This window comes from Chionomys nivalis, chromosome 24 (genome assembly GCF_950005125.1).
Source record: "Chionomys nivalis chromosome 24, mChiNiv1.1, whole genome shotgun sequence".
NCBI lineage: Eukaryota > Metazoa > Chordata > Mammalia > Rodentia > Cricetidae > Chionomys > Chionomys nivalis.
The window spans coordinates 38,753,753-38,767,606 of NC_080109.1; the positions used below are offsets into that span (position 1 = coordinate 38,753,753).

Here is a 13,854-nt window from a genome sequence, read left to right on the forward strand (position 1 = left end):
ACGACACTCTAGACAAAGGCGGCGGACATTTTTTTAGACCATATGGACGTAGCTGGTCTGCTCTGGGGCTAAACTACCTCCTGGAATATTTGAGAATATTATTTGTAGCTGCCTCCCTGGCACAAATGTTCAGAAAATCCTTTTGCTTTGACTGATGCAAACACACCTAGTTATGAAATTACTATGGTCTAGATAGAACGGTGTAGGCTTTCATTTCCCATGGGTGCGTAGAAAGGTGAGGCACTGTGTCAACAGCTGAGGGTCTGCTGGCACATGCTGCCATGGGCTGAGTCAGGCCTCAGCTGTGTGGGGGATAGCCTGGGGCCCGGTGATCTCCCTGCCTTACCTAGACTGGATATTCACTTTGTAGGAAAGGCAGTTACTTAAAAAAAATTTATATTTTGAGATTACCCGACCTCTTGAGGGACACAGACCACTGGGAAGAGGAGAGAGACATTTGAATGGCAATGTCACCCCTACATCAGACTGACCGTCACACCCTCCACCTAGTGCAGAGTACATGCTACACAGGATTTTCTGTACTGAGTAAATATCCTGAAAATTACCCAGGACTGAATACTGTTGAGACTTATTCCAGATCTCTAAACCACAAGGTGAACTTTTATCCATAAACATGTGTCTTTATATATACATATGTGTACATGTATGTTTTTTTTTTCTGTTGAAGAAACATCCACTTCTCTGTCTTTCAGGATACTTGTAGCAATTATAGAGTCTTCCTCTCACTAAGCGATCTTAAAGACAGAGATCTCAAAGCCGCTGGGACTTAATGGGCACTCTTTCCGGGGCTCTTCGCAGTGGAGTATCATCATTGCATAACCCTTTGGGCTTGACTTGGTTGTGTGAAGAGTGTTTTTTTTTTGTTTTTGTTTTTGTTTTTTCACTGAGAGCCTTTGCTGACAGTGTGGTAACTCCATGAGATACAGCCTGAAGCCTCGGAATCACCTCCTGGGTTTTATATGACCAGGACCAGTGACTGGAGACGATCCCATGCGGTTTTGGGTAGGTAGGTTACGAACTGTGGGACAGCAATAAACAGGGACATTTCATTTCAGGCCAGCTACCCTCACACGTCAGAGCTACCTGTTTTCCATCCATTACAGTTTCTTCTAGGCCAGATTGACATCGAATTGCCTTTAATTCTTAGATTTTTCACGAATACTTACTGACTGGTCCAGAACATGGGATCTGATGAGTCTGAGGACACCCACCAGCATGTGCGGGCAGTCTGATTTACCTTCTCACTGGCTGACACGGTTACTTGGTTCTGGGCTTCTTGGTTCTCTGATATCCAGTTCCTCCGAGCCATTTCTTCCCACTCTGCTTGCATCTTATCCCAGAACTCTGTATCTGACTAAGAGACAGGAGAAGCCAAGAGAGTGCACTGAAAATCACATTGTGTTTGCCTGGTTTGTTCCTAGAGATACATTTGATCAAACGGGAGGAGGAGGAGGATTTCAGTAGGTGACACCCAGCAGCAGACGGATCTTCTGCAGGGTACCCATTTGTCAACGTGGATCAGCCTTTACTTTTTATTTTTTTTTTGAAACAGGGTCTCATGTACTCTGGGCTGACCATAACGTGCTGTGTAACTGAGGATGACTTTGAAGTTTCGATCCTCCTGCCTCCAACTCTTAAGTGCTGGGATTAGAGGTGTGCAGTACCTTGGGTTTATGCAGGGCTGGGGATCAAACCTAAGGTTTTGCACATTCTAGACAAGTGCTCTACCGACTGAACCACATCCCCAGCCCCAGCTAGGATTTTCTCCAGCACAAAAATAGCCACTAATATCATCTATCCCAATGAATCAGCTAAACATACACCACAGTTGTTTCTGAGCTTATGACGGAGTCATCAGCAAATAAATCCACAGCAAGTTGAAGATACCATAAACAGACATTAATGCATGTGACCTACTGAACACTGTAGCAGACATTTTAAGAAGGGATCCCTGGACCTGAGTTACTCTTAGAATATAAAGAATTGGAGCAGCACTCTTGGGCTGGCTGGGCAGGGACCAGGGCACAAACAAGGAGAATTGGCTTTATCCTATGCTAAGTACCATGCCAGGAGGAAAGTGAGCATGAGCTATTGCCCCAGTGAGGGAGCCATAGGATTCCAATCCTTCTTGGCACCCAAGCCTACGGTGTCAAGCTTTGCTTTCCGGTGCTAAGAAGGGGGCTCATGTTTGGCTCTGCACCTCCATCTTTTCTGTGGCAGGGTGACTGTATGTCAATATGTACTGTTTCTCTTTTAACTTTCCTATTCATATCCTGTTGGGGAAGCCTGGTCGTTTACCCTCTTGCTTCATGAAAGGCAGTGTGGGCTCTCAAGGCAGAACTCTTTGTGAGAGATGCCCGGGATGGTTTCAATGTTAGTAAACAGGAAGAGAGTTCTTTAGGTGGCCAAAGCAAGGAGAAATGAGTGTATCTCTCAAAGGACTTAGGGGCCAGTCCTTTGAGTACTGCAGGCATTCTCAGGAGTAGGAAAGATGGAAGGGTGTGGATTCTGGCTTGTAGGAAACTGGTGTATACCTCCTGGCAATTTTCTGGCACATTGACTCCACCTCAGAATCAGGAGTAAGGGAACAGAGAGATACGCTGGCTGGAACCCTGATTCCCACTGTCAGGGAAAGAGAACTAAACTTCTGAAGATCACTTTGGGCCCAGTGGCTGTTAGCTGTGGGAAGATCCTGGTCCCTAGCGCTACATTAGCCATCAAGATGTTGTGTCTCAGCTCTTCCACTCTCCAGGTACTTGGGAGTTGTTTGTTTTCTTTAGACCAAACAGGAGAAGCAGCTGAGGTGTCCCGTGGAGCTGAGGTTCAGGCTCCTCATCTGCACATCTCAAACCATTCTAGAACCTAGAATCTGGTGACCTGCTGAACCACCATCAAGTTGACTGAGGGTAACTTTTTACCCTGCTGGCAGCCTGGCACAAGAATTCTTCCTCGAAGTTGCCTGAATGATCATCACAACCCTATTTATTTTGGACCCAAATATTTAGGGAATAAGGGTCAGCAAATGTGATTATTCCAAGCTACTGTATCTCTGTGAGTTCTGGAACATGCTCACACCCACCATAGAACTGTGGTCTGCCTGGCAGAGACCTTCCCTCACGGAGGAAGCAGGTGGGCTGACAACATGTCTGAGATGCTGGAAATGAAGTGAATGACCATCAGGTATAGAGGCTAAGTGGGGGATGAAACAAAAATTTCTTTTTATTGTGTCTTCCTGGTAGACACATAACAGCAGCCTTTGTAACATGAGGCAGTCCACTGATACGTCACCAGTAGACAGAGGGGTCAGTGGAGGGAAGGGTTCTTCTTCAAACTTTGTATTTCCTGAATTTTCTGCGGTAAATTTAGCTCTCATAACTATTTAGTAAAGTAAAACAACAAAACCCCCACATACACTGGTTTCCCTTCAAGTTCCTTTAAGCTTTATTATGAGAAGTCTGGAGGAAAGAGGAGGGGGCTGTTTTCTTTAACGGCTTCTCAAAGATACGGGTTCAATCCATTGGCAGTGGAAAAGCAGAGCCTGGTAAGGGAATCTTACAATGCTTTGCTGACTGGCATCACCCCATCCAGCGTTTGAGAGGCCAGAGTCTTCACGATGTTAGGAAGCCAGACACTGGAGAGTCCTTCGGGTTTGAAGCATTGTATAATCTGAATGGTAGAGAGAGGGCTTTCCTATGCGTATGCCTGGGTCACCTTTCCTATGTTCCACACCAGAGGAGTTTGTGTGTAAATTCTACCTCCATAGGAAACAGAACTTAGGTGAGGTGGGGCTGCTGGGCTCCCGTTAATGAGATTCAGCAGGATTTACTGTTTCCACTTAAAGTAAGTCACAGCCGACTAATTAGCGGCAGAGCACAGTTTTCACTTAATTACAGAATACTTTGAGCACCATCAATTTCCACTCAGTCTCAGAGCCCAGACTTTATTGCAATAGCTGCAATTAACGCAGCTCCCTACCCCGTTTTTTAATAAAGTCGAGGAAAACCTCCAACGTATTTGAATTTTAAGCATTTTAGACATGACCAAGGGATTTTATTTACTGATGATTTCCTTAGCTCTTCTGGGTTTTCAGTAGACTATTTTCCCAGAATTGATGTATAACAAGTTAATCTGCTTATACTAAGTAGTGGTTTGAAGGAAACTGGCCCCCATTGGCTCCTATTCATGGTTCCCAATTGAAAGAGTTAGGAGGTGTGGTCTTGTTGGAGGAGGTGTGTCACTGCGGGGGTGGGATGGGGGTATAGGGGTGGGTGCTTTGAGGTTTCAAAAAGCCCATCTCATTTCCAGTTAGCGCTCTCTGACTCATGCTTGTGGATCAAGATGTGAGCTCTCAGCTTCCTCTCGGGTGCCATGCTCCTTGCCCTCTGAAACTCTAAGCTCCAAATAAACTCTTCTATAAGTTGTCTTGGTCATGGTGTATTAGCACCATGAACAACATTTGAAAAGCTATTAAGGCACACTAGAAGTAAATTATTGTTGGGAACTTGTTTCCATTGTAATGACAGCCTTTAATGTTATCACCAGAACACATTCAAAAGTTAGTCATCTTGATATATACACATATATTGACTAGGAAAACAGCATTGCTTTCCGACAGACATAGGGTCAATTCCTTACTCCATGTGTGACTGTCTGCCAAGTGCTTTTGGCTCTCTGAATGCCATCTTCCTTATTCTTGAAATGAAGATAACAATAGAAAATCGGGTTAATTGTTCTGATTACTAAATGAGAATGCTGTCAATCTACATGACAAGCCCGCCCCCAAGGGTAGGCCCTGTCTTGAAAGAGGGGACAGAAAGATTGTAAGGGACAGAAGTTGGAGAGGACTGGAGTGAAACGATGCCTTCCAGACATGACAGGGCTGCTTCATTCATGAACTCGCGGCAACTGTGGCTGACTCACATGATCAAGCCACTCAGCCTTCCAGCATGATGGAAGCAGAGGCTCACCAGCCTAGCTTCTAACTGAGGAACGGTGAAGAGCTCATGGCTTCTGGGGGTTTGAAAGTCAGTGTTCTCTAAGGGTGTGGCCCCTTGTAGGTAGACCATGCTCCAGTGAATGGCCCCAACTAATCAGTGTATCAGCAGCATAAACTAGTGGGAAAGGAACTCATGGGTTAGAGGGAGGAAGGGAGGTGGATAGGATCCAAAACTGTTGTACAAACATATGAAATTCTAAACATAACTTAAATATTATATTAAAAAGTATTCTCATTGTAATTTTATGTCACTGAGAAAATCAGTGTGATAATTTTTTTTACAACCTCAGAGTTCAAATATCTATGATATATGTTGTTTGGTGCTTTAATTTCCTGTAAAAACCCTATTCCTCTTCTAGACACTTCTTTCCATTTAAATCTTTGTTTTCCATCTAATTATTCAAAACCTAAGAGCAAGGTTATGACAATTATGGCAGAATGGGCTGCTGAGTAGCAATTAAAGCCATGTTTAAGAGCGGCATCATAAACACTGAATGGTGTTGTGTAACTTTCCCAAGGGCTGCGGGGTGCAGGCTGCAGGAAAATGCCTGCAGATACCAGTGTGCCAGCAGTGATACCTTTATGGGATGAGATTAGAAGGAATTTACCCTATAATCTTTTCTTGTACTTTCCAGAATTTTCAAATTATTTTTATTGCTAGTAAACCTTTTATTTCAATGTTTTTTTTTAAAAGAAAGCTTAATTGTTTCAATTATGTTCCATAATAATGTCTTCTTCAATGGCCTCATAGTGTGTCAGTCTCTCCTTCTGTTTGATGTGTATGTGTGCAGGGCTTGTGTGTACATGTGTGTGCATGTAGAGGGCAGAGACTGATTGATGTCCAACGTCTTCCTCAGTTGCTCTCAACCCTATTTTGGGGGATAGTGTTTCTTACTTGCTTACTATGTTGGTTGGCCAGGCAGTCCCAAGGGTTCTCCTGCCTCTGCCTCCACAGCCCTTGGAATATAGGCATGTGGCATCCAGCTTTTCCACTGTTCTGAGGACCTGAACTTGCTTGCCTGGCAGGTATTTTACTGACTGAGCCATTTCCCTAGCCCCGGAAGCATTTTCATGTCTCTGAATTCCTTCTGTGTAGGCATCCTATGTTGACGGTTTGCAAGAAGACAGATGTGTACTGTGCATGTGTGTGTGTGCATCCACACGTGCATGTGTGTGCTCATACTGACATGTATGAATATATGTGGCAAGTGTGCATGTGTGTGTGTATGGGTTCACCGTTTTTGGAATATGGCTTGGAAAATGCTTAAATTGGTACCTAGAATGTGGAGGTGGAAATGAAAGTAAATCTTTGAATGTTTCTGAGAAAACTAACCATTTGATAATACTTAGCTTTTCAACAGTAACTAGTTATTTAAAGTAGCCTTTATGAATACATATAATTATGTATGCAGAATGGACAAGAACCATAAAAAGACCATAGTGTACTGGCATTTCTCAGCAGCTTCTTGCCTTTCTTTTCCAGCATTTTTGATTTTCCTTATTGTTGTTTTTAATATAACGTTTAAAGTAACTCCAATGGGAGAAGAGTTCTGATAAAGAAGCTCTTCTTGTAACCAACAAATTGTAACTCTGTGGTTGCCAGAGCCTGCAAAGATGGCATCACAGAGACATTGCTTCCCTTTAGGAATGGGGACCGAAAAGGGCAGTTCTGAAGTTAGACGAGGTTAGAGTCCTAGGCGTGACACTTTACAGGAAGTAGTTGACCCTGAACAAGTGAATGACTCTGTCTGTGTGGCTCGTGCTGTCAAGTGGAGAAACAGTCATCCCATGGGGCGTTTGTGAGCAGCCAGGGAAATGACGAACTTGGACTGAAGTATGAAGCTGGGCTCAGAGGAGGCACTAGGGCTCCAGCACAGCCGCCTTCCAACCTCTAGGGAGAAGCCTCACTGCTCTGTTGTAAGAGAATGGCCACCAGAGGGACCACTTGTTCGGAAGGATTATAAAGAATACAGACTTTCTATATTTAACACGATTTTAGGTGCCACCTTTTGTAGGATATTTTTGCTTATTCTTTTTGAAGTTTTAACAACTAGTATTAAAAAGTGTATGATGCTGTAGTAAAAACAAACTCATATGTCAGAAGAATAGAAAAGAAGGCTCAGATGTAAGTCTAGGCAACATGAGTTATGGCAAAAAAAAAAGCCATACATTTGGAGAAAAGACAGTATCTTTAGCAAATGGCATTGGAGGATCTGGGTTTTTACTTGCAGAAAATGCAGCTGAACCTTATCTCTCACCCTGAGCAAATTCAACTCCAAAACATTAAGAACTTGTGTAAGAGACTCTGGAACTGCCAGAGGATAAAGCAGGGAATGAGTTTTAACTTATAAGTACAAGGACATACTTCTTTTTTAAAGATTTTTTTTTAAGTGCATGGGTTTTTCTGCATGTAAGTCTGTGTACCATGTGTGTGCAGTACCCATAGAAACCAGAAAAGGGCATAAGATCCCTGGAACTGCAATTATGGATGGTTGTGAGTTATCATGTGGGTTATCAGGAACCCTGGGTCTTCTGTAAGAGTAATAAGAGTTCTTAACTGCGGAGCAATTCCCCCAGCTCCAAGGCAACTATTTTCTGAATAGGATTCTCATGGTGCAAGAAGTCAGGCCAACAACCGACAACATGGGTTCTCATGAAATTAAAGACTTCTGTACAGTAAAGGAAGCTGACAGCTGGGTGAGGAGGCAACTCACAGAAGGGGAGAGAATCCATACTGTGTATCTATCAGAGAGGGATTTGTGTCTAGAATATGCAAAATACTCCAAAAAATAAACATAAAGAAGACAAACAACCCAATTGAAAATAAAGTATGGAACTGGGCAATAGGTTCCTCAAAGAAGAAAGGTAAATGGCCTGGAAAAAAATTTAAAAACTGATCAACATCCTTAGCTGTCAGAGAAATGCATGTTAAAATCACCGACATTCCATTGCACTACAGTCAGAATGGCCGTGAAGAAGTCTGATGGCAAATGTTAGGGAGCATATGGGGGAGGGTAAGTCCTTACTCAGTGTGGGTGGGGGGCAGATTGATGCAGCTATAAAGAAAATCAGTTTGGGGAGGTTTTAAAAGCTAGAGAACAGAACTACCATGGGGCACAGCTACACCAATCCTGGGCACAGGCCTGGAAGACTTTCTACCCTACCACAGAGACACTTGCACAGCCACGCCACTGCAGCCAATCCACAACAGGTAGGAAATGGGCTCAACCTACATGTCCATCAGCTTATGTGTGGATAGGGAAAATGTGATACACAAAATGGGATATCAGTTGTGAAGAAAAACAATATCGTTCAATCAGGTAAATGGATGGAACTGCAAAACCCACATTGACTGAGGTCACCCGGGCTCAGAAAGAAAGCTATACAATGTCCTTTCTCATACATGGATCTTAGTTTTAACTCCTTTGTTTTGTATATTCACTCTGGAGTACACATGGAAGCCAGGAACCCGCACTGTGGGAGGGAGGAGAGCAAACTCCAGGTAAATGAGAGTAAGGTAGAGAGAGAGAGATGCTGGGGGTGGAAGCATGGAGGAGGTGAGGATTAGGAGATGAGGTGCTGTAGAAGGGTGCACAAGAAAGCTGTATGAAAGTCTGTGATCTTCCAACCAAGGGAAACTTTCAATTAGAGGGGATGGTAGAGCATAAGAGACATGAAAAGGGATGGGGGATATACCTGAGATAAAGGTTTACGTGGGGATAGGGGTCTATAGAGAGGGAAAGGTAGGGAGTAAGTTAGCCAAAGCTAATGATATATGAAGGATTTGGAATTCCACCAGTTCATGAGCATATGTATATATGTGTGTGTGTATATATATATATATATATATATATATAATACATAAGCACATATATATATAATTGGTCAGCTATTATTTTAAGTTTGTTGCTATTATTAATAATAGGTCCCTAAGCTCTCACCCATAGGAGGAGCTACTTGCAGTTGCTGGCTGCTGAAGGGCAGAGCCTTTCTCCTTTGCCTATGTGGCTGCAGGTAGGTTCCTCATGCTGCGGTGGATGACTGCATGTGTACATGGGCAGCACCAGTGAAACTTGGGTTATTAATAAAGAAGGCACATGAATTAGGATAGAGAAGGGGATGCTAGGGGAAGTTGGAGAGAGGCATTAATGGTGGATGGGGATGACCAGGATACATTGAATAAATATATGAGACTTTTAAAGAATGAAAAAAATACGACTTTAAAAAGAAGTGAATAAAAGGAAACCAAAATTCCAATCCAATAATCTACAACCAAAAAGAATTTGGCTATGTCATTTTGTCAAGAAAAGTCCCCAAACAAACAAACAAAACCATACCAGTTGTGTGGTTGTATGCACTGTTACCCTGACAACCTTCCTTTTGGTTCCTTTTCTGTGTGTGCTCAAGTGTGCCTTGGGATTTTTTGTGGACAGGGTCTCTCACTAGAGATGGAGCTCACCTATAAGGTTAGATTGTCTGGTCAGTGAATCTCAGAAATCTGCCCATCTGTATCTCTGTTGTACTGGGATTGCCAGGATGCATCAGTGTGCCCTGTCTTCATCAGTGTGCCCTGTCTTCATCAGTGAGCCCTGTCTTCATCAGTGTGCCCTGTCTTCATCAGTGTGCCCTGTCTGCATCAGTGTGCCCTGTCTTCATCAGTGTGCCCTGTCTGCATCAGTGTGCCCTGTCTTCATCAGTGTGCCCTGTCTTCATCAGTGTGCCCTGTCTTCATCAGTGTGCCCTGTCTTCTGTGGTCCTCCTGCTGGGTGGCCTTTTTTCCTGCAGGTGAACTGACTGAGCTGTCACCCAGTCTCTCTCCTTTCTTTTTCCCTTCAATTACTTGGTAGCCCAGAGGTGAAAGCAGAGCCTGGATTCAGTCTGTGATTTCTGAAGCTTGGGTGATCGCTCAGGATGGTTTCCTGCACACCAGGATTGTGAGCTCTGACAGAGCACTCCATCCCAAGGCTGCTGGTGGTAACATGGACACGTCCACGTTACCTTGAGCTGGCATCTGGCTGTGCCTGGACAATACGAAGTCAGGTGTCTTAGCTCCCCCTTTACGGCCACCGAGGCTTCAGAAATTTTCCAGATGGCCCAAACCATCACACATTCTCCCCGTGTATTGATTTATTGGTCTTCGAGGGTGAATTTGGACAGAATTAGAGAAACATTTTCTCTGCCAAGGGTACTAGACACTGAATCTAGCTTGTTGGCTGCTTCATCCCCAGTCTCAAAACACAGCAGACGATTGAACCAATAAAATGCCAGGTGGAAGGCTCCATTGGCATGGAAAGAAATGTATCCTGTGATTGTCTAGTCCATGGAACCTGACAGACACAGGTGCACAGGGGCTGATGGACCCACACACCCATTTCAGCTGCATCATTGTAGGCAGCGGCAGGATCGCATGGGCAGGAACCACCACGTAATTAGGGACACAGTTTGAAAAGCCAAACACGTATGTTCAAAAGGAGATACAGGACTGTAATTGTATACCTTCCTAATGTCTTAGAAAATTGATTTTTTTCTTGATTGAGGCAATTTTAAAAGTATGACAGGCAGCATTTCTTCCAAGTAATTTATTATGTATCTGTTCATATTTAATTTGCATATTCAGCAAACTTCACTGGCAGTCTTCCCCTGTAGCAGACAGTGTTCTACATCACAGGTGCTGATGAAGAAGGGGGTATGCTGAGCCTGTTTTGAGAGGGTGGGGTTTGGGGACAGAGAAAAGGATATAGGAAGGGTGCAGCGTGGTGACACAGAGGAAATGAAGGAAGGGTGCAGTCTGGGGACACAAAGGAAGAAAATATAGAGAGGGTGCAGTCTGGAAGCAGAGGAGAGGCCAGTGCTGGGAAGGTGCAGGATGCAGAGGAGAATGCAATATGGTGCTGCAAAGGGAAGAGAGGAGAGGATCCGAGCTGAGCTTGGGGGCTCCGTAGTCATTCTGGAAGCAGTGACAGCCAGCTGGGACTCCAGAGCAAAAGCTGGGAAGAATCCAACCTGTTCTGGGACTGATAGTTCATTGCAGTGCCTATGCAGACATCACCCTGGGAGGAGACAGGGATGAGGGTGAAGGTGAAGACTATAAAGGACTTTTTAAAGTTAGGAGAGTGGGTTTGGATTGTCCTAATTCTTATTAAGATCCGTGTTTTTGGGATGATTACTATGAATGAAGTGAAAAGGGTGGAATAAAGAGGAAGCAGCAGTCCTTTCCCTGGAGAGGGACTAGTTGGAGCTGTTCCCATCCTCTAGGTGAGCGACAGCAGAAGCTAGAGTACCGTGCAAGCGATGGAGATGGGGAGAAGCGGTGAGCCTGAGAGACAGCTCCCAGGTCAATGTTGGTTATTAGTGTGGAAAGGAGGAGGATAGGGACAGCAGAAAGAAGGGGGAGAACAAGAGAGGAAGGCAGGAAGAGGGTGTGAGAGTGATTGGAGGAGGAGGAGAGAGCATACGAGGTTCCTTGTGAGTCCTTAGCCCTGGCAGAGAGAATAGAAAAAAACCAACAGGGCACAGAGGATAGGAAAAACCAACAGGGCACAGGGAATAGGAAAAGCCATCAGGGCACAGGGAATAGGAAAAGCCAACAGTGGCATAACATATTGGAAGAGGTGTGTCACTTGGGATGGGCTTTGAGTTTTCAAATAGCCCATGACATTTCCAATTCTATCTCTTTGCCTCATGCGTGTGGATTAAGATATGAGCTCTCCAGTGCCATGTTTACCTGCTGTCTTGCTTCCTGCAGTGATGGTCATGGATTCTAACCCATCTGGAACCATAAGCCCCCAAATTAAACACATTTTAAACTAAGTTGCCTTTGTCATGGCATCCTTAGTCATGCATACCACAGCATTAGAAAGTAAAGAAAGTAAAGAAGACAAGTAACCAGTCACTTTTTGATCAGATTTAAGACCCAATCCATAAGATGGAGCCCGTCCATATGCGACCCTAACAAAGGGGCCAAGAATCCGAGACTATATAGGCCCTCTGATACTGCTCTTCTGTGAAAGGAAAATAGCAATGTCTGTCTAATCTTTAACTGCTTTATTTGCATTGCAGATGAGGCCAAGAGCAGGAGTGGGAGGCATAATAACTAACATGTCTGCATTTTCTGCTTATTATCTATAGCATCTGTCTATGGTGACGCGGAGCAAAAGGCCTTGGGAGAATCTGGTCCCAGCCATTTCTCCTGGGGATGAGCTGTGGGAAGCAGGGCGCTCTCGTAGTAAATAGGACCACACCTGTAGTGCAATGGAAATGGAGGAGAGGGCGAGACTGGGATTTAGTTTTTTTAGGTGAGAAAAATCAATTGGCAACAAACTGCCTACCTCTTCCAAAGCAGCAGCGCGGCCAGTTCTGAGCATGCGTATTTAAAGGCCTTTCATGTATATCGACGTATTGACCTTTATAAACAACTTGTCTAAGTCACTAGGTGCTAGCATGGGACAGGGCTGGACCCACATCGAACCCCCACACTTGCTTCTTTCCTCCAGCATAGCTTTCTTTCACTTCACCCAGCCCTGACTTGCCAAACTGTCCTTGGCCGTAAGATCAGCCAAGGCCACCTCTTGGCAAACACCTTGGTTGGAGGAAAAGCAGGATGCAGCCCTTCACTTGGCCTCTTGCCACTTAATTTGCTGAGACAAACCAAATTCATTCGATTTAGAGATACAAGGCTACCCATCTTGCATCTTGTGCTCAATCTCTTTTCTATCAAGAAGGAAACTATGGCAGAATACTGAAAAGGAGCTTTCATTTCTGAGGGAAGAGCTAAAGGAATGGGAGGAAAAACAATGGAACAAGAGGTGACTGATTTTGTGTGCAAGAGATGTACTGAAAATCTCTTTCTCTATGTACTTACTTAGTCACGCAATATATATATAATGTATATATATATCTGTACTTATACCTATATCTATATCATCTATATCTATCTATATCTATATATCTCCACCCATTAGTACATAGTTTTCCAGTATTCTACTTAGCATCCTTACAAAAGGGCTGAGGTCAAAGAGGCCACTGGCTACATCCCTGCAAAGAGAATGGTTAAGAACATGCTTCTCAACCGGGCGCATGCCTTTAATCCCAGCACTTGGGAGGCAGAGGCAGGCGGACCTCTGTGAGTTCGAGGCCAGCCTGGTCTACAAGAGCTAGTTCCAGGACAGGAACCAAAAAGCTACAGAGAAACCCTGTCTCGAAAATCAAAAAAAAAAAAAAAAAAAAAAAAGAACATGCTTCTCATAGACCAGATTTGGACCACCCAAGAGCAGGGTGACCTGTAACTCTCTTCAGTTACACTCAGATCTTCCTGGAAGGACCAGCATTGGTGATTTTCTCACTGTAACTGCACCTGGACATCCCCTGTAAGAATTTCTGAGAACCCGTCCGTGAAAGCAGAATATGAGAGCATGAGATTACCCTGAACATTTAAGAATGCCTCCTCAGTGCTGGGAGGCTGAGGTCCTTGTCCTCCCCTCATTGTCGTGGATCTGCTCTGTAAGACTGAGAGACATGGGGAGAGGCTCTGATAAAAAGCTCCCCCGGCCCGAGACCTGCAGATGTGGAAAAGATTCTGTTACGGAGAACTGTCTATCCTGACTAATGACACAAATACTCTCCTGAAAGCCAAAATCATCAAGGAGAAGGCTGTGCCTGCTAGGGTATTTCTAGAAAGGTTTTCCTATGCATTGAGACTTGCCCTGAATGGAATTGGTTCCATTCTATGGACCAGAGTCCCAGACCAAATGCAAAGGAGAAAGCAGTTGAGCATCCGTGTTCATCTCCCTGCTTCATCACTATGAGTGTGAGCGTCTTCCCTGGGCTATGGCTGTGCC

At 44.3% G+C, this 13,854-nt stretch overlaps 1 protein-coding gene across 11 annotated transcripts in view; it reads right to left on the bottom strand.

The window, feature by feature from the left end:
* Positions 1-13,854, bottom strand: part of Pex5l (peroxisomal biogenesis factor 5 like) — a 203,792-nt gene that overhangs the window by 13,983 nt on the left and 175,955 nt on the right. For all 11 annotated transcript variants that reach the window (XM_057756757.1, XM_057756753.1, XM_057756759.1 and 8 more), the window contains one exon: positions 1,259-1,375. In XM_057756757.1, coding sequence (XP_057612740.1) covers positions 1,259-1,375 — 117 coding nt within the window. The remainder of the gene's footprint in view (positions 1-1,258; positions 1,376-13,854) is intronic.